This window comes from Acinonyx jubatus, chromosome B4 (genome assembly GCF_027475565.1).
Source record: "Acinonyx jubatus isolate Ajub_Pintada_27869175 chromosome B4, VMU_Ajub_asm_v1.0, whole genome shotgun sequence".
Taxonomy (NCBI): Eukaryota; Metazoa; Chordata; class Mammalia; order Carnivora; family Felidae; genus Acinonyx; species Acinonyx jubatus.
This window is the reverse complement of record NC_069387.1, coordinates 34441288-34465514: the sequence shown is the minus strand read 5'-3', so window position 1 is coordinate 34465514 and position 24227 is coordinate 34441288. Positions and strand designations below refer to the sequence as shown.

Genomic DNA, 24227 nt, shown 5'->3' with positions numbered 1-24227 from the left:
CTGCCCACCATATCCTCTCTTACAGCTGCTCTACCACCAGTGGCCTAGAGGCTGCACCAGATAGGCATCAAATTAAGTCCGTTTTACCAGTGGAAAAAGTAGACCCAGAGAAACTCCAAAACAGAACCCAGTGTCTACTGATTTCTACTTCTACACTGAGGTAGAAGTAGAAATTTTTTTGCCACATCCTCCCCACAGGAGACTCAGAAAAGGGCTTTGACACCAAGGTCCCCCTGTATATGGATGCTTTATGCCTTATGTGGGGGAAACCTCCCAATCACCCACAGAGGCCCATGAGAAATGCCATGCACTGGAACAGTCCCTCATGCTCTCTGGCAGGTGGCTGTTGAGCTTAGTCAGGGCAGGCTGTCTGGTCTGCTCCAAGTGCCACCCACAAGGAAGCAGCATGTGGGGGTGAAAGGATACCAGTGGCTGGCCCAAGCAGCAGGCAGAGAGGAAGCAAAAAGGAATTGCACTGGACAGGGAATGGAGGGAGGGGGAAGTAGGAGTGCAGAGAACAATACAAACAGAAATGGATGGAGGTAGCCTAGAGAGAGAGTGAAGCTCGTGGACCATGTCTCTCTGTGGGGCAAAATGCCACCAGTAGCGTCTTCCCACTCTACACAGAAGGACCCACTCCATGGGAGGGCCCCAAGGGGCTGATGATCCTTTTCAGCCTTGCATCTCCCTCCCCTCAGGGAACCTAGAACAAGCCAATGAGGAGCTGCGGGCCATAATCAAGAAGATCTGGAAGCGTACCAGCATGAAGCTGCTAGACCAAGTGGTGCCCCCTGCAGGTGGTGAGTACTTCAGGATCTCTTGCCTGGTTTCTGAGTCTACTAGAGTCTTGGGAGGCCTGCTTTCCCCAGGCCCTTTCTGTGTGGGGCTCAAAGGTGCTATTGGTTACAAGGGACGATGGTAGGGGTACCTGGGTGGTTCAGTCGGTTAAGCGTCCAACTTCGGCTCAGGTCATGATCTCACGGTTTGTGAGCTCAAGCCCCACGTTGGGCTCTGTGCTGACAGCTCAGAGCCTGGAACCTGTTGCAGATTCTGTGTCTCCCTCTCCCTCTGCCCCTCCCCTGCTCACGCTCTGTCTCTCTCTGTCTCTCAATAATAAATAAACGTTAAAAAAAATTTTTTTTAAAAGAAGAAGGGACGAGGGTGCCATGCCCTTCACAAACTCAGATACAGAATGTCAGCTTGGAAATCTGGTCCAATCCTACATTTCAAGACCAAGCAAGGCCCCTCAATACTTAGAGGTTTGACAGAATTTCCAAGGAAACTCTGCAAATATAAGTTTCCCCATAAACTACCAGGCTGTTTGCTCTGGAAATAATGGTGCCCTGGAAAAAGAATCCCCTGAGATCCTCTCTAGGTTGAAATTCTTTTTGTTTCTCCTAGGGCAGTGTTTCTCTACCCTGTCAAACCCAAAGCCCCTTTTCATAACAAAAAGTTTATAATGCTCTTACTACTACCCTGAATGAAAATAATAATCTTCCTACATATATAATTTCCAAAATATTAATATAACACTTTAATATAAAATACATTAAAGTCAAATGTTCTTCAATATATACATGCTAAAGCACTATGGCCTATGACACTATGCCAAAAGTCATAGTTAACTGAAATACTTGCACACATCTACATATGATGAATAAGTTTGTGTTTAAAGGAACTAAGATGATATTGAATATCATTGACATTTTGTGTTTATCATTTTGAGGGATAACTAAGTATATTAAATAATATAATATCCACATGTATGTATACATACATGCACCTACGTATGTGCACATACATGGAACAAGTGCAGACCGATGTAAGTAGGTGACTACTTACAGACCACAGCAGACCGCAGGTGACTCAGACCACGAGCAGTGTTGCCATCAGAGATATGATTTTCCAAAATGTAAACCCCTCTTAACCAAGTGGAAACAAAGCAAATATGGTCTTCCATCAATTTACACGGCAGTTATATTCCTGGAAAATTCTGGATATATTAAAAGCAGGCAAAAAATTATTTTCTGTTCATATGTAAAATGCAGTTAGGTTCTTAGCTTAGATAGTTATAGACAGGTTATGTCCCCACATGGACATCTAGCAGATTGCAAAGCTATTATTTGTTGTGTAAAACATGCCTGTATTTTAAGGGACACATCTGGAACCACCTAATACCTGTAGCACACTGTGACAGCTAAAAGAAAGCCCCATGCAATCCCAAAACACTCCTTAAAATGTGACACCACCCCCCCTGTTGAGAACCACTTCCCAAAGGGAAGCAGGACAGGAGCTAAGTGAAAAGTCACCTACACAGGCCAAGCATCATCTGACATTTTGCATACATTATTTAATCCTTATAACATTACTATGAAGTTTGCTAAAGAAACTGAAGTTCTTCAAAACTATGTAGCTGACCCAAGACTACATGGTGACTACCTAGTAGGTTCAGAATCCAAACCCAGGTCTGAGGGATGCTAGAACTCCAAGCTCTTTCTTCCCTACCGCTCTTCCTCCCCAACTACCCTAAACAGGGAACGCAGGGCTTTCCCTCTCACATGGTAATGAGGTCTTTGTCATGTAGAAGGTCATCACTGCTGTAGACTTGGCTATTCTTAAAGTACAACTTAAAGTAAGAGAACCATCACAAGCCCCTATATCTAACCTACAAGCTATCTCCTGGGCCCATTTCCCAGAGAAGAAGATGGAACCAAGGAGCTACTCATAGGGCATGCAGTGTTCTCCTTGGAGAGTCATTGGCTTCTCCACCACCTGGTTCATTCCCAAGACAGAGGCTGATTATGTCATGTGTAACTTGGGGGTCCAGCCCAGCAGGGACCCAGCCAAGCCACATGGTAAAAAAACCCAATCTGTCTAATTATAAGAAAAACCTAGACTTAGAGGAGAAGGTGCTCCTTACACCAAACCCCATCTTTAAGCAGAACTGTTTGCACTTAGGGGACTGGTCAGTTTATGATGGGCATCTCAAGTTTTAGAATCAAATAGGCACACCTGGGTGGCTCAGTCGGTTGAGCGTCTGACTTTGACTCAAGTCATGATCTCATGGTTTGTGAGTTCTAGCCCTGCATCAAGCTTTCTACTGTCATTGCAGAGCCTGCTTCAGATCTTCAGTCCCCCTCTCTCTGCCCCTCCCCAACTTGCACTTTCTCTCTCAAAAGCAAACATCTAAAAATTTTTTAGAATCCAATAAAAATGAGTTAGCAATATAAGCTAAGTTTTTCTTAATTTTTTTAATGTTTATTTATTTTTGAGAGAGAGACAGAGCATGAGTTAGGGAGGAGCAGAGAGAGAGGGAGACACAGAATGCAAAGCAGGTTTCAGGCTATGAGCTGTCAGCACAGAGCCCGATGTGGGGCTTGAACTCGCAAACTGCAAGATTGTGACCTGAGCTGAAGTCGGACGCTTAACCGACTGAGCCACCCAGGCACCACTAAAGTTTTTTATACATTTTTTTAACTTTAAAAAAAAAAAAAACAAGGTGGGAAATAATTTTGACAATAGGCTACTTCTAGTGTAAAAAAAAAAAGATGGGATAAGAATATATTTGCTTATTTTCAGAAAGCATTTGCAGAAAGACTTTTTGGAAAAATACTCAAACTAATTTGAGAAAGGTTATTTATTAAAAGGTGGTAACTAGGCAGATGGGGGAGGGGTGGTAAAAACACTTTTCACTGTATACCTTTTAGTATATTTTTGCCTTTTGAACCATGTTAATAGACTACCTCTTTTTAAAAAATTAAATTTAAAAAACTTAAGAAAGTTTGGATGCTGAAAAAAGTTAATGAAGCCCAACTGAATTCCCCCATTTATCTCCCTTCTGTCCTTTTTTTCTCACATCTCAGATGATGAGGTCACCGTTGGCAAGTTTTATGCTACTTTCCTGATCCAAGAGTACTTCCGGAAATTCAAGAAGCGCAAAGAGCAGGGCCTTGTGGGCAAGCCTTCCCAAAGGAACGCCCTGTCCTTGCAGGTGAGGGGTGAGGGGGGGTCCACACCCTAAGGAAGGGCCTGGTCACCTTCTTCCAACCTCTGGCTAGGGCTTAAATCTGTCATCAGTGGGCTGGAGGCCAGGTCCCTTCAGAAGGAAACTTTCTGAGAGTTCCAACCTTTCTACAGGTGGGTGTGTGAAGGGGCTACATACTGCTTCCCACACACCCTGCCCTCCACAGTCCTGCCCGCTTCACAGCTCCCCAGAGCTCTATGGAGCTCTGCTGAAGTTCTGGAACAGCCCTTTATCCTTCCTGGGTGGAGAAATGGATTCTTCCACTCTGGGGCAGACAAGAGAGGTCCCGAACCACATCCCCAGTTAGCACACACAGATAAACCCTCTCAGGCTCACCTGCCTTGTGGAGAGGCAGGTGGGTCAGGTGGCTGGGTGCCCCTCTGGGTTTCAGGCTGGCTTGCGCACGCTGCATGACATTGGGCCTGAGATCCGACGGGCCATCTCTGGAGATCTGACAGCTGAGGAGGAGCTGGACAAGGCCATGAAGGAGGCTGTGTCTGCTGCCTCCGAAGATGACATCTTCAGGGTAGGTGGATGCCATAGGAGCACTCTCTTACCTTTTTAAAGTCTGGTTTAAAGTAAGAAGGTGGGCTGGCTTCACCTTTTCTGCTAAGAAAATCCAGGGAGAAAGCCCTGAGCTCTAAGGCAGATTCCAAGCTCTTCCCAGTCAACTATTTCCTATCCCTGCATGTTTTCCAAGCCTGACTCCATCTCAAGGCTGGGCTCCCAGGACATGGCAGCTTACAGAGTGTCACTGGCTCTTGGAGAAAGAGGGGAGGAGCCCTTTTCTTACGGGAAATGTTTCCTAGGAGAAACTTCTACATTAGAAGTTGCAAATGGTGGCTCTTGGGCCTCATCTAATCTGCAGACCTATTTTGTTTGCCGACATTTGGAAATTCAGCACATTCAAATAAAAATCTAGACCTCTGGCTTCTCTTTTAAAAAAATCAGAAAATCTGGCTTATGTTCCCACGTGGTAGCAGAGGAGTGGAGCCAAGTGGCAATTATCCTCTTGAGATAAAGCATGTGTTCTCCAGGTCACAAAAATCCCCTCCAGCCTTCCTTCCCTCTCCCATCCTGGATATGAAGGCTGAGTGTCAGTTTTAGAAGTGAAAACCAAACCTGACTCTGCCAGGATAGTGGAACTCTTGGGTCCTGCTCTCTCCATTCATTGTGGCCCATGCCTAAGCCCTGAGGTACTTGGCTAAAACCCTTCCCAAGTGAGGGAGAAACTACTGACCACCATTGCAATGGGGCCATGCTCACAACTGTCCCTTCCAGCTCCCACAGGGGGACCACACAGGGGTCCTGGGCTATGGAGTCACTGGGAGGAGCTTGCCCTCCTTGTGGCTACCCTGTCATCACCATCCTCATCTTCATCACTGTGAAATGTCCATCACTGAATGGCCTCAGGGACTCAGCACCATGATAACACTGCCCCAGCAAGACCCCACAGATCAACTTGCAGATAGCCACTTTCCCACTCACCCAGGACAAGAAAAAAGTGTTAGGAAAAAACATTGGGTCCTGATTTGAAATCTCTAAGAAACTCCCAGGGGAGAGAAAGCCATGATATAATTAATGGAGTCAATGTGTCATCCTTATTTTCAAAACCATTTCGCCAACATGGTTTCTAGCTCAGTGAGCCATTTGGATCTCCATTTAAAAAATTCTTGTTAGAATCCCCTGGTCTCTTTCCCCACCCCTCAGCCCTCACCATGCCTCACAGCTGCCAAGCCAAGCACTGGATGCAATTAAGGATTGCCATCCTACACTGGTCCTTGAAACTCCTCGTGGGGTTCATTAGAAAGTCCCAGGGGAGCAGCCTCCCTGCCTGACTGGTTCTGCAAGAGGTCCTGTCCCTCACTGTTCCCCCCAGTGGTTTCAGAGGGGACTCTCTGGGTCCCTCCCTCTCAAACCACCAGGCCACGCAGGTGAAGAGTTCCCCATTTGCCATGTGCTGCCCGGCGTGGTTGTGCTCTCTGGAAGGCGGACAACCTTCCGTGCCTTCGCTGAGAAGGAGAGGTAGCTGAGGGGGCTTTCTCCTCCACCCACCCCTCCCGTCTTGCCTACAGAGGGCCGGTGGCCTGTTCGGCAACCACGTCAGCTACTACCAAAGCGACGGCCGGAGCGCCTTCCCCCAGACCTTCACCACCCAGCGCCCACTGCACATCAACAAGGCGGGTAACAGCCAAGGCGACACCGAGTCGCCATCCCACGAGAAACTGGTGGACTCCACCTTCACCCCCAGCAGCTACTCGTCCACTGGCTCCAACGCCAACATCAACAATGCCAACAACACTGCCCTGGGCCGCTTCCCCCGTCCCGCTGGCTACCCCAGCGCAGTCAGCACCGTGGAGGGCCATGGGCCCCCCTTGTCTCCTGCTGTCCGGGTACAGGAGGCAGCATGGAAGCTCAGCTCCAAGAGGTAAGCAGGAGGGTGGGGCATCCAGGGTCCATGCACAGGGGCCCCACACACTCCAGCCCAGAGTGGATGGGGGGAGAGTTTGGCCCCCAGGCCTACCACTCACCCCTCAAGCTGGGATGGAGGCTGCTGCCCCAGAGCCCATCAAGAGATAGGCAAATGCTGCTTCCCAATCTTGCCCTTGATTATATGTGGCAGCCACCCTCGGGAGAAGGCACCATGGCGCCACTGCCCAACAAGTGTCCTGAGATGCACACTTGTGGACCGAGCATCCTGTGCTTTCTCATGCTAACCAAGCAGAGGAGCTCCAGCCCCTGATCCCTGGGATGTCGGCATTCTGGCTCCACAGTAGACTCTGTTCCCCTGGCCTTTCCCAAGTCTGCCTAAACCTGGCCTTTGGCTCAATTAGGATGGGAACGGAGCTACCATCTTTTCTTTATGTCCTTCACAACCCTCTTGGGAGGGACATTTTGGTGTCAGGAGGCCCTTCACGGTAGCACTTGCTCATTCTGCCCCAGTGTAGGATCATTCCTGGTAGTTTGACTGATCTCCCACCTCCTGACGCATGCTTTTCTCCCCACCCTCTGCTCCCTGGTGCTCCAGGATACATTGCTATGATGTGCTGGGACGGTAGGTGCCTACTTTCATGCTCTGGGCCTCAGGAAGCACAGCCTGGGCTTAGAGGGTCTCCCCGCTTTTTCTGTCAACAGCTCCGGGTACCCAAGGCCGGGTGGGTGGGAACATGCCTCCACATCTTGCCACTTCACCCTTAGTTGAGCTGCTCTTCCAGAGCAGGACGGCCTCCCCACCATAGCAGGCCGGGAAGATCCCCAGCATGCCATGTTCTTGGGCAGATCCCTCCTGCTTGCAAACTTAGAAAATAATCGTGAAGTGTGAGTGTCTTTCTGGACAAGTGTCCTGAAGCTGCTTTCATCTAAGGAGACAGCATACCTGCCCCCTGGTTTTCACTTCTGTTCTTACCACCCATTTTCAAATGGCTCCATGTAAGCCTATGTGGCCTGGGCATTTAACAGTGTTGATGACAGCCAAGTCAAACCTTACTGCCTGGAAGCCTGGCTGGTTAAACCACCCAAAAGCAGTGTTGGGTGAGTCCTGCTCAAGAGATGTATACTGATGCCTTCTATGTGCAGGGCAGTGTGCTTGGCACTGGATTTTGTATGCTGATGTGAAAGGGTTAGCTTTGTACAGAGGAATATCAAAGTTTAAGTGGCTGACCCATGACTGTCTTGGTGGTCCCTCCCTTTTCTGCAAACCTCTTCCCCTTCTACAACCTTCAGGGACTCAGTCTTAGTGCCATTTTCTCCCTTGCTCCCCTTACCAAAACCTCTTCTTAATGAAGGCTCATTGTGTCCATCATTAGCTTCTCAGTGTAAACTAATACCCCCTTCAAAGGGTATTTTCCAAACTGTGTCCCATATTAAATGAAGGGAGAGTGGTTTTTAGAGAGGAGATAGGAGAGACATCAGGGGATTGTCTTCCTCTCCCCACAGATACATCTATCAATGATTATGGTACATGCAAAGCACCTAGCACAATGCCTAGCATGTAGTAAGTGCTCTCTAAACATCGGCTCCCTCCCTTCCCAACACAGTAAACAACACTCAAGGCAGTATGCTTCAGCTCGGTGAGGAGGAACAACTTAACCAAGGTTGTAGCTCTGGGGCCTCATCCTTCATCTTGCAGCTCAAGGCTAAGTGCAGTGGCCCCAGGACTAGCCTTACTTTTGATGGGGACAGGCCAGCATGTCTTGCACACAGTGGCCCCCAAGAAGTGGTGTTGCCTGCCTGCTGCCATTCTCCATCTCCAGCTCATCCCATCATGCCTCACCAAAGCTCCTTTCACATATCTCTCTTCCCACTCCATCAAGAGCCTTCAACATTTCACCTGTCCTTACTGTGGGGTGGGCAGCCATCTGTTAGGGCCTTCTCCAGAGAACCAGGTAGGTACCCAGGAACGGTAGCTTCCTGAATTGCACACAGCCCACTGGCTCAGGGTCAAATCTAAGATGCCAATCCATCACTGAGCCCTGAGAAAATAAACTGGGATATTTCCCTGATGCCTCCATGAGTAAAGTGGGCCCCAGCATTCAGGAACTATAGGAAGAAAGATGGAGGGAGGTACTGAGCGAGGCACAGACAGGAAAAGAGAGAACACCTGGACCAGAGCTAAGAAGACATGACCAAATGAGCAGAAGATCCTGGTCTGGAGGGAAAACAAAATAATCCAAGGTACATCCTGGTGTGGGAGGATCTCAAGCTCAGCAGGGAGTCAAGCTCACTGCCCAGGACAACAAACCCCCCTATGTGAGGCTTCTTCTCCGTGCCTTCACTCCAAGGAGCCAATGACAAACCCAAAGCCATGTCAAAACGTGACACCAGGAACTTCCCAGCTCTGCCCAACTAGCACCCAAAGCCCCAGCTGTCTCTAGCAGAAGGAGAGGACAGCCCTTGCACAGGCCCATGCCGACCTGTATAGAACAGTCCAGGACCCTGTTTTAAAAGCTGGTCCTTTCTACCTTTCAAAACACCATCTCATCTGTTACTTCATTTGTTACTCCCAAGTTTCTGAGTCAAGCAGGGCCTATGTTAGTTCAATTTTATTGATAGGGATACTGAGGCATGTGGTGAGTTAGTGACTTATGCCAAAGGGCAACTGAATTGGGGTCAGAACTCAGATCTCCTTGGATCCTACCCCAGAGATGCTTGTTCCATGTGGAATTCTATCTCTAATCTTACTGCTTCCATGGCTCCGCAGCTTTGTCAGCGACTGCAGGAAGAAGAGGCCACAGCAGTTTTGTGTGAGTGTGTGTGCACATGTGTGTGTGCGTGCGTGTTCCCTGTGTGAGTGCCTTGCACATGTGAATGAGTGCATGTGCAATGTGTGCCACCTCACCTGCTGAAGGAATGGTGGGGATTAGCAGTTTCTGACTTTATTTCTCCATCTTGGACACTTCAGGTGCCACTCCCGGGAGAGCCAGATAGCCATGGTGTGTCAGGAGGAGGTCTCTCAGGACGAGACCTATGATGTGAAGATAAGTGAAGACACTGAGTACTGCAGCGAGCCCAGCCTGATCTCCACAGAGATGTGAGCTCTGCCCCCAGGCTAGCCCATGTGCAGGAAAAGGTCTGGGGGTGAAGGGAAGCTCCCTGAAATCCCTCCTCTGGGCATGACTTGGGGAGGGGGAGATCATATATCAGAAGATGCCTAAAGCATCTAATGAGTCACCTCATTAGGGAGATGGATGTATGTGTCTACACACACATACACACCATCCCCCAGTTAGCTTAGCTTTTCTTGTGATGCAATACTTTCAGGAAAACTTTAAAACATTGTTTCATAAACTTTTTTTACTGAAACAAACTGTCATAAACATACTTTGGAGTGAGACTCAGTACACACATACATGTATTGACAAATAAATGTTCGTGAAGCTTCTTATAATAAAGCTACCCAGCAGAGGGCACTGCTGGCAAACAGTGGCCAAGATTTTTGTCAGTGCTGGAATTTTTAATATAATTTATTATCAGATTGGTTTCCATACAACACCCAGTGCTCATCCCAACAAGTGCCCTCCTCCCTTCCCATCATCCACTTTCCCCTATCACTCAGCCCCCATCTACCCTTAGTTTGTTCTCAGTCCTTAAGAGTCTCTTACGGTTTGAATTTTTTAAGAGAAGCGTTTTTTAACTACAAGTCCAGACCCATTCGAGGGTTGTGACATTTACTTAGTTATGATCGATACTTTTTATATATTAATGTTTTATTGGAAAAGGTACATGAGGGGCACCTGGCTGGCTCAATTGGAAAAGCATGCAACTCTTGACCTCGGGGTCATGAGTTCAAGCCCCACATTGGGTGTAGAGGTTACTAAAAAATAAAATCTTTAGAAAGAAAAAGAAAGGAAGGAAAGAAGAAAAAAAGAAAGAAAGAGAAAAAGAGAAAGAAAGAAAGAAAGAAAGAAAGAAAGAAAGAAAGAAAGAAAGAAGAAAGAAAGAGAAAGAAAGAAAGAAAGAAAGAAAGAAAGAAAGAAAGAAAGGGAAAGGGTACATGAAAACCACCTATGGACATGAGCCCAGGTGAACATAACATGCAAGCCTCATCACACCGTCTTTTGTCTTATAAAAGCTTAACTTCTTTGGAGTAATGTCTTGCCCATTCCAGCAACAGTGTCCCAGTTAACTTGTTTCCTTTTTCTCTAGGCTCAAAATAAAATCAAACTCCTCTCAGGTCAGGGCTGAGTTGAGTCTTTGGCGAGTGAAGAGAGCCATCTCTTTTAAGGGGTCTCCAGTGGCTTTGTGAGCTTGGTGATGGGTTTTGAGCTCAGTCAGGATACTGAAATTCTTCCTCATCCAAACAAACTGCACATCCACCCTGGACCATTTGGGGCTCTCTTCTTTGCTGGATGGGTCGTAACAGGGATTGTTTTTTTCAACCTATGTATAGTCTGAGTCAGCCTCTTTCACAGGCCTCACAAGTGCTTTGATGCCTGGCTCTTTGCAGTTGCCATGGTAGAAGGCTTCTTCCTCCAGCTTCAGGACTGGAAGGAAGTTCTGAGCCTGGTAGTTGTAACATCATCCCAGCACACTGTCTGCTAGGACTGTGCTTAAAGCTCTCCAATGCTGAACATCACATCCACACCTTTGTCTAGTCAGCTTTCTGGCCCTGACTTTATCAGCCACTAACTGCTAGATTCTCCCCAGAGTTTTTAGAGGCTAAAGCCTTCTGAAGGCTGGAGTTTATCCACTTTAGCTGATGCCCATGCTGGGTTCTTAGTCTTGGTACATTTTCCTGCTGGCCCTTTATTGTCTGTCTGGCCCAGCAGGTTCAGCAGCTCCAGGCAGCCTCTTCTCCAGTCTCAACATGGTCTCCTCCAGGGGGCTGAAGACCAGAGGATCCTGGAATCAATGAAGAAACACAAAAAGCAACTCTGTATCTGCCTCCAGAAACTTCCCCAGGCTCCAGAAAGCCAGACCAAGATCAGCATTTTAAAATAAAGAATAACATAGTACACAATAGCATAGAATAGGTTAGAATAAGACAATAGATAATAGTGTATCCAATGTCACAAAGGTATTATTTAGTGAAATACTTGTTTAATGTGTGCACTGAGTCTCATAAAATGTATTTATGACTGTGGGTTGCATTCAAAAAGTTTAAGATGCATTATTTTAGTAACTTCCCTAAAAGAAGGACCGGCCCTTTAGCCTTTTGATTTGTAGAGACTGCAAATTTTCACATGGCCACATACCCTAGAAATCAGTAAAAGCATATGCGTCCTTCCATTTTGGCTCTTACTGAGTGCTTGGTGCATCCAGGCACTCTGCTAGAGCATGAATAAACCGGCCTCAGCACTCAAGGATATTTTACAAACTAGTTAAGATCTCAGAAGAGGGAGATAACATGGAGATTTTCTAACTACTTGTTCACAGAGTGGTACAAGCAATGAGGGGGATAGACATTCAGAGAAGGTCTGGGTCAAGGTGACCATAACAGCCTCCTTGCACAAGATCAAACAGAAGCTGGGTCTTCAAGAGTGGGTACAATTTGGATAGAAGAGAATATAATAGGATGAGTTCACCATGTCAAAAATGAGAGGAAAGGCTTGGAGGTTTTCAGTCAGAAATTTTCTTGCACATCTACAAAGGCTCAAGGGCAGTGCGCTAGGAGCAGGGAAGGCAGCACAGTCTCTGCCCTCGAAGCATGTGGAGTCACACAGCAGGAACAGAGTCGGTGGCCTTGTCTGTAAAATGAAGGGGTTAGAATGCACCTGTCTTCTTGGACTGCAGGCTGCTCCCACTGGGGACTGTGAAATCAACTTAGTGGATTGCAGCTGACATTGTTTGATGAAATAGAATAGACTAAAGTAGCATAGAAGCCACCAGAGAGCAATGCATGCAATAAAGGTAAGTATGGTTCCAGAAGCCGAGTTCATTTAGGTGTGTCTATGTATATGGGACCACGAGCAGTATATTTCTTATTGTGACTCTCCATCAAAAAGGCTTAGAAGCCATTGAGTAGATGCCCCCTAAGGCCTCTTACAGCTCTGGTGGTCACTGACTAGATGACTGGGTGTTTGTCATAGGTAACCACTTGTGTGTCCTGATGATGAAGGGTGGGCAGGCCAGGGAGAAATTAGGGGAAGGAGAGGAGTTTTGGCTGAAATTGGGAGTACTCATGATAAATAGCACCCACATATGTAAACAGCGGAGCCTAGGCTGTTCCTGGAAAGAATCTTGTGGGCCAAAAATTGTTTTCCAACTTTCTCACCAACTTTGACTCAAGATCGCCTCCACTGCCTCAAATCAGAAATGCAAGGCTCATGAGCAGACAGACCGTGTATGAGGAGCTGGAAACATCTGTGATGCCAGAGAGCCAGGCCCAGCCTTGGAGGGTGGGGGGTGGGGGGTGGGAGGTGGGTGGGGAATTCCTGCTGCCCCTTCGCCAAACCTTTAGGAGAGCAAAAAGTGGGAGTTCCCTTCGCTAAGGGAGAAAGCAAACTGCCTTCAGGGGTGGCAGCTGTCCCTATGGGGTGGAACTTCTCAGCCTCCCGGAATAAGCCCCAGGAGTTCTCTGTTCCAGGCTGTCCTATCAGGATGATGAAAATCGGCAATTAACACCACCGGAGGAGGACAAGAGAGATATCCGGCAATCTCCAAAGAGGGGCTTCCTCCGCTCTGCCTCACTAGGTGAATACTCACACCTCTCACTCCAGATGTGACCAGCCAGGTATCACCCCCCAGATGACTGGTCAGGCATTCAGGTGGCTGAGAAACTGCCATGGCCTGGCTCAGACAACTCCCACACAGTGGCTGCCCAGTGATGAGACAGGATTCTAAGGGCAGGGCTTGTTGGGTGGAACTTGACCATATGCTACCTGATATGGGAGCCAAATGGTAGAGAGAAGGTGATCCAAGGGCCACTAACATGGCTTCTACACCTCCCATGGTATGAGCCTCACAGGCCTGTGTCCCCTTTCCCTGTGCTGATCACAGTTCTATGGCTGGCTTTGCAGGTCGAAGGGCCTCCTTCCACCTGGAATGTCTGAAGCGACAGAAGAATCAAGGGGGAGACATCTCTCAGAAGACAGTCCTGCCCTTGCATCTGGTTCATCATCAGGTAGCCCACACTTTCAGATATGTCACTGGCCATCACCCCACAGGCTACAAAACCCCCATGATTATGGCAAATCCCAAGACACCATTCAGTCTTCCCTGTCTTGACCACTCATAGTCCCAACCCCTGGCCCTAACAGCCCCCGATGAGGGCACTTGTCCACGCAAGTGAGAACGTTAACAAGGGGTGTCAGTTCCCAGGGTGGAGATGTAGCAAATACTGGTGAACAGGAGCTCCTCATGTGGTCCCAAAGGATCAGCAGTGCCAGGATTCTGCCTCATCTTTCTTCCTACAATGGTGCAGATGTTCCCTCCACAGACATTGGCTTACACTACAGAGCACTCAGGCGGATGTACTTACACAGCGTTACTTATAGATGTACTTATACAGAGTTGCAAGATACACCAAAACATAGAAATGATCAAAGATTCTGCCAGCAACATGGTCAGGAGGAGACTGATATTCAAGGAAAGCAGGTCCAGAGAGATTTGACAGTTGAAGTATCTCTTGGCATGGCTGACTCCAACTGAGCCAGTGAAGTCCAAGACACCAATGTCCAACATAATCTCAGGATCTTAGAAATAATGCAAACTTCAAAGAACCAAAGGCCAGTCTCTTACTTCTGGGCAAATTAGGGTCTAAATTTCCTAAAGTTTTTACCTCTCAAATTGTATACTCCCTCACCACAGGCCCATGCATTAGATGTTTTCTTTTAATACCCAAGGGCACTCAACTGCCAATCAAAACTTATAATGTGCAAAAGATGGCCATTGTGGCTCAGCTAAGTTGATATGATTTCGGCTCAAAGTAGCCACTGTTTTGCTTAGCCGATGTGGCATTGCCAGGATACATATGATTTCCACTGGGCTTTCTGGAGTATTGAGCATAGCCTTATACTTCCCTCAGATCTCCAGGGAACCAGGGACCCAGGCTGGGGACCTTCAAGAGCTGTGGGCAGGGGAGGCAGGCTGGGGGGACACTGTATGTGCTATTTAAAAAGATTTCTAGAAGTTCATTTCACCCATCTATTCTTATCATGAGGTTAGGAACCTCTGCTTTATTTACACTCCCCCCTTCATGCCTTTCCACTACCCCCCAACCCACTGCCATGTTCCCTTTCCTCTTCCTCTCCGTCTGGGCTTTCCCACTGCACACTCTCCCATGGACACTTCCACTCAGAGAAATTGTTGTGGTGGTGACATGGAGGTCAGAGGATACAATATGTAAATAGTCTAATCACAGCACAGTGTAAGATTTGAACAACAGCTCAGAGACAAGCTGAGCTAAGGATCAGCATGACATTCTTAATAGCCTAATTGTAAAAATTAAAACAATAAGCACTGATTTTTTTTCTAGCACTTTATGGTGCTTCACAGACCATATTGCACTTGAACCTCACATCAACCCTGCAAGATAGGTAGATAGAGGGCATTCGTGTTCTGGTTTTAGAGCTGATGAGGGCAGCATTCCTGGTAGACTGCTCACGAGAAAACCAAAAGCAAAAGAATTCACTGCTGACTGGTGATAGGGCCAGTGCTGAAAGGCAGACGAGCTTGATTCCACTCCTTTGCAACTTTCTGGATTTGGAGGAGAAGGCGATCACTGCAGACGGACATGATCACAGAATATATTTTAGGGTGGCAGATATGAGCACTGGGTCGTGATGGGCAGGGGGGGGGTGGGATTCAGAGGGCTGAAAATGATGGATGTGGGTTCCAGGTAGGTGGAGCTCGCTGGGAACAACAGCTGCTAGGAATAGGCAGAGGCCTGACTGCTTCCAATAACCCGTGTTCCTTGTGTGTCCGCAGGCATTGGCGGTGGCAGGCCTGAGCCCCCTCCTCCAGAGAAGCCATTCCCCCAGCACATCCCCCAGGCCCTGTGCCACCCCACCAGCCACTCCAGGCAGCCGAGGCTGGCCCCCACAGCCTATCCCCACCCTGCGGCTGGAGGGTGCCGAATCCAACGAGAAACTCAACAGCAGCTTCCCGTCCATCCACTGCAGCTCCTGGTCTGGGGAGCCCACACCCTGTGGCGGAGGTGGCAGCACCATCCGGAGAGCCCGGCCAGTGTCCCTCACTGTGCCCGGCCAGGCTGGGGCCCAGGGCAGGCAGTTCCACGGCAGTGCCAGCAGCCTGGTAGAAGCGGTAAGTGACCCGGAGCTGCACAGCAGGCAGACAGGGGGAAGGAAAGGCTGAGGGCAGCAAGGGGGCTTTGCATGAAGAATGGAGAAGGGAGGATCTGGTCCTTTCCCAAGTAGAGTGGATGTCGAGTCTCTTGGCCAGAAAGACCCTGACTCCCAGGGTCCACTGAAGAAGGGCATGGTGTGCAGAAAATGGTGATCACACAAGACGCTATAGGCTTCTGCTTGGGCCGGGCCTGCTGTAGGAGGAGAAAGTACTGAGCAACATAACCCTGCCACAGGCCAGTGAACCCCAAGCAGGGCCCCGGGCACCAATTTACAGCCAGTGGTGAGCTCTGAGGGCTCCAGATGCAAATGTGGGCCTGGGCTGGGTTTGTTCAGTATCAGTATCTGTGGTTCTCAAGCCTGGGACTCATTAGAATAACCCAGGAGCTTCGGAAACCTAGGACACATTAAATGGATATTTTTAAAAGCCCTTTGATGATTCTAATGCACAGCCAGGGGTGAGAATCACTGTTCTAGAACAAGAATGCTTCCGGCTCCTCCATGCTCTGCCCTGGCCAGAGCAGCTAATGCACTCCTGGCACCACATTTTGGGGACTGTGACAAATTGGAACAAGCCCAAAGGGGAACACAGCAAGGGGTTGGCAGGGTCCCTAAATGCCATTTCCTATGAGAACTGTCGGGGGAACTAGGGAAGCAAACCTGGAGGGGGAACAGCCTAGGAGGCCACGATAGGCATCTCAAACCTGTGAGGCCCCTCATGTCCTGGGCAGGGGCTCTTAAGTGCAGGCCTGGAGCGGCAGATCCACCTGCCAGGTGAGCGGATTTAAGGTCACATGAGGAAGACCTTTCCAACAGAGCTTTTCCCAAATGAGGAGGGCTTTCCTATAAAGGGGTGAGCCCGCCATCACTGGACACATGCAGGCAGAGACACCGCCCATCCAGTCGTCAGGCTGTTGTGCAGGAGGTGGAGAGTTAAACCAGATGACCTCTAAGGTCACTTCCAGCTCCGAAGCCCTGTTCTTCACTTGACCTTGATTATCCCTCATTCAGTTCACAGATTTCCATTGAGTGCCAACCACGTGCAGGCTCTGTTCTAAGTGCGGGGATATAGCTGAGACACCAGTTTTTGCTCTCATGAGCTCATGCTGTGGTGAGGAGACACAGACAATAAATAAACATGTGTGTGGCATGTCCCACAGGGTGGGAGCTCTGAAGAAAACTTAAGCAGGAGAGGAAATAAAGAGTGATGGGGTGGGGAGCAGGACAAATGGAACTGGCAGGAAGGCATTCCAGGCTTCATTATGAATCCCTTCCCCTTGGCTCAGAGCCAGTCACTAAAGCAGCCTTTAGGAAAGAGGGAGCAGCTCTGGGATCACCTGCTGGCCTTTGGAGCAGGAACAGAAGCAGGTGCAGACATGCCGTTCTGCACACCTCCCCACAATCCTCTCCCACAGAGGTAGCCAGCCAGCAATAGGCAAGGGGCACAAGGTAACAAAAGGTTAACAAGTTTCACAAAAGGAGGATGAAGGTTTCTTGGTAAGAATAATATGACAGGCATGTGGGGGTGGCAGGGAGGAGAAAAGACAGGGTGGGCTGGGTTCTACCTTAGACAACGGCCCAGCAGCACCCCTCTGGCCCCCTCTGTAAGTTGAGTTCTCATGTGTTTGACAACAGTTTTTGAGTGCCCCAGCCAAAACATCTCCCCTCCAACCTACGCACCCCTGATTCCTTTGGGCAATGCTCTGTGTCCACTCCTTTCCTGTGAGCACCCCTACACACACACACACACACACACACACACACACACTTCCCAAAGGTACCAATTATACGCCCCTTGCCCTAGCCCTAAAGAGAAGAGTCAATCCCCAGGAATAATGTTCCTCTTTGGTTCTTCTTCATGGTCCTCCCTTCCCGCTTCAGGTCTTGATTTCAGAAGGACTGGGGCAGTTTGCTCAAGATCCCAAGTTTATTGAGGTCACAACCCAGGAGCTGGCTGACGCCTGTGACATGACCATAGAGGAGATGGAGAACGCCGCAGACAACATCCTCAGTGGGGGCGCCCAGCAGAGCCCCAATGGCACCCTACTACCTTTCGTTAACTGCAGGGACCCAGGGCAGGACAGAGCAGAGGGCCAAGAGGGCGAGACCTGCGCGCCCACCCTGGCGTGTCGGAAGAGCGAGGAGGAGCTCCAGGACAGCAGAGCCCACGTCGGCAGCCTGTAGTAGCTAGGGCTGGGGAGACGCTGGGTTTTTTATTTGTTTCAATGTTCCTAATGGGTTCGTTTCAGAAGTGCCTCACTGTTCTCGTGACCTGGAGTTAACCGGAACAGCGTCTTCATTCATTTCGTTGGGACAAGACGCAGAGTTGGGTGGTGGTGGAGAGCCAGTTTTTCGGGGGGCATGGAAGGCAGCAATCCCAGTTTGTGTTGTGTGCACAGAGGTAGAGTGGTGAGGAGGAGTGGAAGAATCAGGGAGGGAGAGCAAGAGAAGAGACGTCTGCCCTCGCCTCCGGGCATGAAAGAGAACCTCAGCTTCCTGCGGTAGCCCTCACCAAAAGGACCCTATGTCAAACGGGTGTCAACTTTGCTTGTAAAAAAAAAAAAAAAAAAAAAAAATCATTTTGCACATATTCTGTATGAGCCTCACTGTCTCCATAGAGCCAGGGCCCTGTGGATTTGCAGAAGGAAGCAGGGGTAGGACTTCAGCGAGGACCCAGCCCCATCCCAGAGAGGGAGGAGGAACAGCAAGAGGCTGCAGGAGCTCGGGAACCCCGAGCGGCTGGCGGGGGGCGCGTGGCAGCCTCACCGCCAAGGCCCCGGCCACGCCCACTCGTCTGCGTCAGGCTCACCTAGCCTGCCCTGGGCTCCCAGCTCCAGAATGGCGGCTGGGCCTGCGTTGGCGGGGAGGGGCAGCTGGCGCTGCCTGCCAGGGAAGGGGCAGCCAGTTCTTGACGCGACGAGGTGGTGCTGAGCTTCTGTTGAGCGCTCTTTTGTTTTGTGATTTGACATATTTCTTGACAGCATGTTGCAGTTTTCGTTTTTTTGGTTTTTATTTTCATTTTGTTTTCCCAGGGGGAGGGGAGGAAGAAGTGTTTACAAAGCTTTGTAGCCACCCACCTTACTGTTTTCACTTTTGCAAATGTAAATCGGGTTTGGTTTTACTGTATTATTTAAACGATTGTGGTTTTCTTTTTCTACGGTGGGTTCTGTGGAGCCGCTGTAGTCCGAGTTTTACCAGCCATTGTGTATGCGCAATTTGTTATAATTTCCGTAGGTAGTAACAACAATTTTTTGGGTTTGGTTTTATAATTTAAAGTAATGCACTTGATGTGGTCTTGCACATATGGGTGATTGAGTTGGGTTCTTTTTAATGCTGGGTGTATCCGTGGGTGCCAGAGAGCGAAAGCACGGATGAGAGAGTCTCTGTGAGTGTGTGTGCTACGTGTGTGTGTGTGTGTAGTGGGTTGTCTGGGCACATGTCCTACGTGTGTATGTGCACCCATGCAGTGCGCCCATGCGTGAATGAGTGTGTCGCTCCCCCTTTCTGGTCTAACTGTGGGGAGATCTGAATCTGGGGCCATTTGAAAGCAAAAACAAACCACTGTCTCTGCTTCTGAAACGGGAATCAGTAACTCTTTGCATTTTCTGTCCCACAAGATATGCAAAAACAATGCAATAATATTCATTTTAAAAATACAATTGTGAGTTGTGTTGGCATTAAAGCTGTATTTAAAAAAAACAGAGAAATTTAAGGGAAAAACTCAAGAAGGCGTTTTGCTTCGATATATTCCGTGTAATGTTTTATTGCATTGATAATGTTTCTGTTGAAGAAACTGTTATACTTGAATTCAGGTCAGTTTCAGTATTTTACAAATATTTTTTTAAAACTGAATTGCAATTGTGCCAAGCGAATATAATGAATTGAATTAAGTTTGTTTTTGAATTCACTTCTTGTATATTTTGCTGCATGTAAGTAAATCATTTTGTATTTGAAGTGTGACAAGCTTTACCCTTGAACTCTGAAGTGCTTTTCTATATGTGGTTGGGGGAAAGGGAACGAATATTCTTTTAATTTTTACGATGAGCAAAGGTATCACCAGTGTAAATCATTACCCCGCGATCCACAAACAGGTTTGGACATTACTGTTTTGCATATCTTGTGTTCGCTTCCATTTCCCTCAATTTTTCCAAAACTATATAAGTATATTCGTACTACATCTTGCTTTGAGAGACCAGGACATGTCTTATTCCTGTCTTCGTTCTATCCACTCTGCTCCAGTTCTCTGATTTGGACTTTCTCTAGGGACACTCCTTCACCATGAGGGGACATCACCAGGCTGGCATCAACGTCCCCCATGGGAGAAGTGGCTGGCTTTTCTGTTCACTTTCACCGCACAAACTTTCCTCAGTGGTTTCCTCAGGAAAGTGTACACTGACTTGAGAGGATGGAACTAGAGTCGGGCTGGTTGGAGGGAAGGGAGTCCTCCCCCTGGCAACTGCTCTACCCAAACTCAGACGGCAGGGGCCAGAGAACAGCAACCAGGTAAAAATCTTTGTGCATCCAAACGTCAGCTCTGTCTTATTCACTTCATCTCTTCCTCTCTGGAGCAAGATTTCTTCCAGACCCACCCTCGTGTGTGTGGCAGCCATGGAAGGGACCAGGACTGGGGAGGACATGTCAGGAGTTCACAGTGATAGTGGAACCAGAGACTTTGTGGGAGCATCTCTTATGCCCGTTTGTGTCTACCTAGAACATTATCCTATTGGTGCTGTTTCCTTCAAATAGAGTTCAACAATGATGGTTGAAAAGGAAGTGATTTGGGGAAAACAGGACCCAACCATTCATCCAGGATTTACTCATTGAATGTCTTCTGGTCCCAGTGTGCTCTCAGCCCTTATATGAGCAGCCTAGAAATTAAAGTTGGAGAAAGTCCACTACCCCAATGAAGATGAATTTCACTTTCAAGGACTGATTCATGAAAAAGTGGAGAAATGTGCCAGATACTCCCAGGTTAACTTACTGTCTAGAAGCAGGAGGGTTTCTTCCTGTTTCTCCAAGCCCAACCCATCCAAACATTTTTGGTTTGTTTTCAGTGCTGTGAAGGCCTTCTAGAAATTAGTTAGGTGTCATCCTTTGTCTAGTTTCCCAAGATGTCTGCCACTGTGCTGCTAAGATTTTAATTATGATGGAGAGGGGAGCCCTTTTGGATTAATACCTGGTTCTTGCTGTACGTTTGGTCCCTGGATAGAAATTTGGAATCTTAATTGACTACATGCACACAAACACACACACAACATACACACTCAGACTTCCTGCTGCTTTTTTCCTTTTAGACTTCTTCTGCATCACCAAATCTCATTAGCCGGCTGCAGGCCGGGCTCATGCCAGCTACCCCCAGGGCCGTACCTAAGTATGCCCCTTACCCTTCACCACTCATGCCTACAAGGTCCCTTCTTCTTTATAGTCATCTCTGTCAGAAGACCAGCTAGCCTTGCATCCTATAGGGACAATGTCAGCAGTGACAAGGGCATCTGGCCCTATGCCTCTATGAAGGAAAGGAGTTTCATATGGGAGTTCCCTGTCTAGAGCCATGAGTCTTTCTGGCATGACCTCATGGTCAATTGGTAAAGGGCTGACATAAGATACTTGTCATCATGACAGACTGGTTAAATCAGTCATGAAATCCTGAACCTCGTCCATTAGATGTTTACCCTCCACCTGGAGCAGAACTTACCCCATGACCTTGTAAAACATAACTGTCAAATCTTCTGAGAACTCTTAAGTGGCAGGAGAAAGCTGCTAATGGCTGAGGACCAACAGGACTTGAAGAAGTGCAATGTAAGTTCTGGGGGCGGTGAACGCGATTTTTATTTGTCCTCTGAAGGGCCCAGACTCTTTTATTTCCACACTTTGGCTTTTTAGTAGTCATGTGTGTGATTTTCAGTTGTCTCCTTTCTGTTTCTAGAAAGTTCTTTTTGGTCTTGAGCAGAAAGAGAAGAATATTTTCCTAGATTTTGGCTTGATCCATGAATTTTTCTCTGCTTTGCTTCACAGGCAATTAGTTATAGTCCCTCCCCTCACCTTCTAAGTCTGACAGGCTGCCCTCTGACTGGGAGGTCCAAGGACAAAGGAACAAGGCTTCCTTACTCTGTCTTTATCCTATGACGCTGCTTCCAAATCTCAGGGCCTTGTCTGGAGAGAAGCTATCATTTTCTCACAGCCATTTTCCTTCCAGAACTTTTCCTGATCATTCACTTAAAGATAGTAGGCAACCACAGGAGAAGTGTACCTTTCAACGCCTAAGTAATATCTTTCTGAGAAATAAGAACACCCTGAAAATGAAGAGTTTGGAAGGTATCAAAAGGGTTTCATAGAAGCCCGTTGATATATGCCCATCATTCCTAAAGGTCAAGATATGTAGCGAGAACCTAGTTCAGGCATACAAAATAACCCTGGTAGTCAGGTTTTTAGCCTCATCAAAGTACAATTATAAATGTTGCTAAGGAGGATGAAAGCATCTCAATCCTGAGGGACCTAGAAAAAAAAATGAAGTATCATTGTCTAAGAGTTAGAAACTATTTAGCAAAGAGACCAGAAAAGGGCAATCTGGTTTCGAGAAGACTCATTTAAGCCCCAAGTTAGTAAAAAATAATAATAATAAATAAAATAAAAATAAACAAAAAAAGACATGGCTCTGGTCAGGGGAAAGTATTGGCACAGAGAGAACAGGAAGGGAAATGGGCCAAAACAAAGGGTATGTCTTGACTCTTTATGCATCTGTCCCCATTTTATGGAAAGAAGTGTCCAGTTCAACCACCCACAATGGCAAGAACAGGGGAGAGGCTGATGCCTCAAGGATCAACTTTAGAAAAAGAGAAAACTAAAGTTTCCATCTGGCATTGTTTTCCCAAACTATTTGGCTAGATGTGGGGTATCTGCCACACTATCTTTCCTCTCTGCTGGTGTCCCTCCCCTTGTATTAGCCAGTATGCCACCTGAAACTGACTCTAGCCAGTTGGAAGGTATGAAGGGAGGCCTAATGTCACTCACGGCGAAGCTCCTGGTCACCACATCCGGGTTCCCCATCAGCTCCCTCTGAGGAGACACAAGGAAAAGAGACAAGGGAACAAAGTGTCCTACAACTGTCAGGGAGAGAGAGGGCCTCTTTTCCATTCCCCAAGCCATTCTCTCTATTCCAGCTTCCTGCCCAACTCCGCTTTTTCCTTCTCCCCACCCCCCAGTCTAGTCAACAGAAGAGTTGAGAGGAGTCCAATGTGCAGATTCTTACATAGTTTCTTTGTGAAACTAGTTCTGTTTTTAACTTTATTTTTTTTATTTCAAAGCAATGAAACTTTGCTTTGAAGCCAGATACCAATAGAACAGGTGGTTTCTGCCAGACTTCCACATGGTTGGGGAGATATTTGAACACCACACACACACACACTTCCTTAAGGAACAGGTGCTAGTGAAGGGGTTGAGCTCTGCACACATGATATTGTCCTCCCAGAGGACTGAGCACTGTGTAGAGAGAAATGGAGAGAGAACCAGAATAACTTCCTTGGGTAGAAATAGTGTCATCTGAACCTATTATTACTGTGAACTAAATATTATTTATCTATATTGAGAAATACTACTACTTCTAAAATCAAGACTTTTCCCTCACATGATTTTAAGAGTCTTGCTCCACAGCAGATGCAGTGGTATAGACCCTTTGGCCCTTTGGCTCTCCAGTATTCTAGAAAAGCCTTTTGATGGGTCTCTGAAAGGGAATTAGAGATTGCCAGAAGGATATATTGAGCTGAGTTGAACAAATCTATTCAACACTGAGAGCAGAGTCAGAGTTGGGACTGTCCACAAAAATCCCCTAAATCTCTACCAAATTAAGAAAGACAAGACAAAGACGAGAAAATTAAAAGCTTCAAATATTACATCACCAAATATTCTCCCTTCAGATCAGATGCTGGCCTCTCCACAGCTATACTCTCTTTTGGGGGACATCCCATACACCCCATTTCCCAGAATCTAATGACTTTCATAAGGTTCCTAGAAAGGGCAGCATGACATTTAATCTACCATAAATCAGACATTTACTACAAATTTGCCATCCAAAAATCACTCATGTACTTCATACATAAGAAAATTTTTCACTTAGATCATTATCAGAAAAGTCTCTTGATGGAAGAGGTTGTACATCTTAAGGGAGGGTAATTTCTATGTGAAGAACTGTGGAAATAGGATGGTTCCTATTTTCAGTTTAAGCCTGAAGAACTCTTGTTCTGATATTCTTGGAGCCCCGGAGTGTATAAGCAGAGGAATGAGGAAGATGAGGGTGAGTGGGCACCAGCCTCAGCACTGAGTCACTGCCAAGGGATGCTGAGGGCTGCAGGTTTCAGACCCCCTGCATGAAGTCTCTCCTGAGCCTGCAACCAGGAAGGAAGAGAAGTCTCCCTTCTGTAGAGTCAAGGAGGAACAAAAGAGGACAGGTCACTGCATCCTGT

The 24227-nt window shown here is 47.6% G+C and overlaps 1 protein-coding gene and 1 pseudogene across 50 annotated transcripts in view; one reads left to right on the top strand and one right to left on the bottom strand.

Moving 5' to 3' along the window:
• The window catches only part of CACNA1C (calcium voltage-gated channel subunit alpha1 C), a 749041-nt gene extending 726627 nt beyond the window's left edge, over positions 1-22414 (top strand). For all 50 annotated transcript variants that reach the window (XM_053225582.1, XM_053225610.1, XM_053225602.1 and 47 more), the window contains 9 exons: positions 699-800; positions 3864-3991; positions 4416-4550; positions 6100-6452; positions 9426-9554; positions 13050-13156; positions 13483-13586; positions 15392-15727; positions 17650-22414. In XM_053225582.1, coding sequence (XP_053081557.1) covers positions 699-800; positions 3864-3991; positions 4416-4550; positions 6100-6452; positions 9426-9554; positions 13050-13156; positions 13483-13586; positions 15392-15727; positions 17650-17952 — 1697 coding nt within the window. In that variant the 3' untranslated portion in view covers positions 17953-22414. The remainder of the gene's footprint in view (positions 1-698; positions 801-3863; positions 3992-4415; positions 4551-6099; positions 6453-9425; positions 9555-13049; positions 13157-13482; positions 13587-15391; positions 15728-17649) is intronic.
• Positions 10646-11431, bottom strand: LOC128316325 (thymocyte nuclear protein 1-like; annotated as a pseudogene).
• Positions 22415-24227: the final 1813 nt, after the last annotated feature.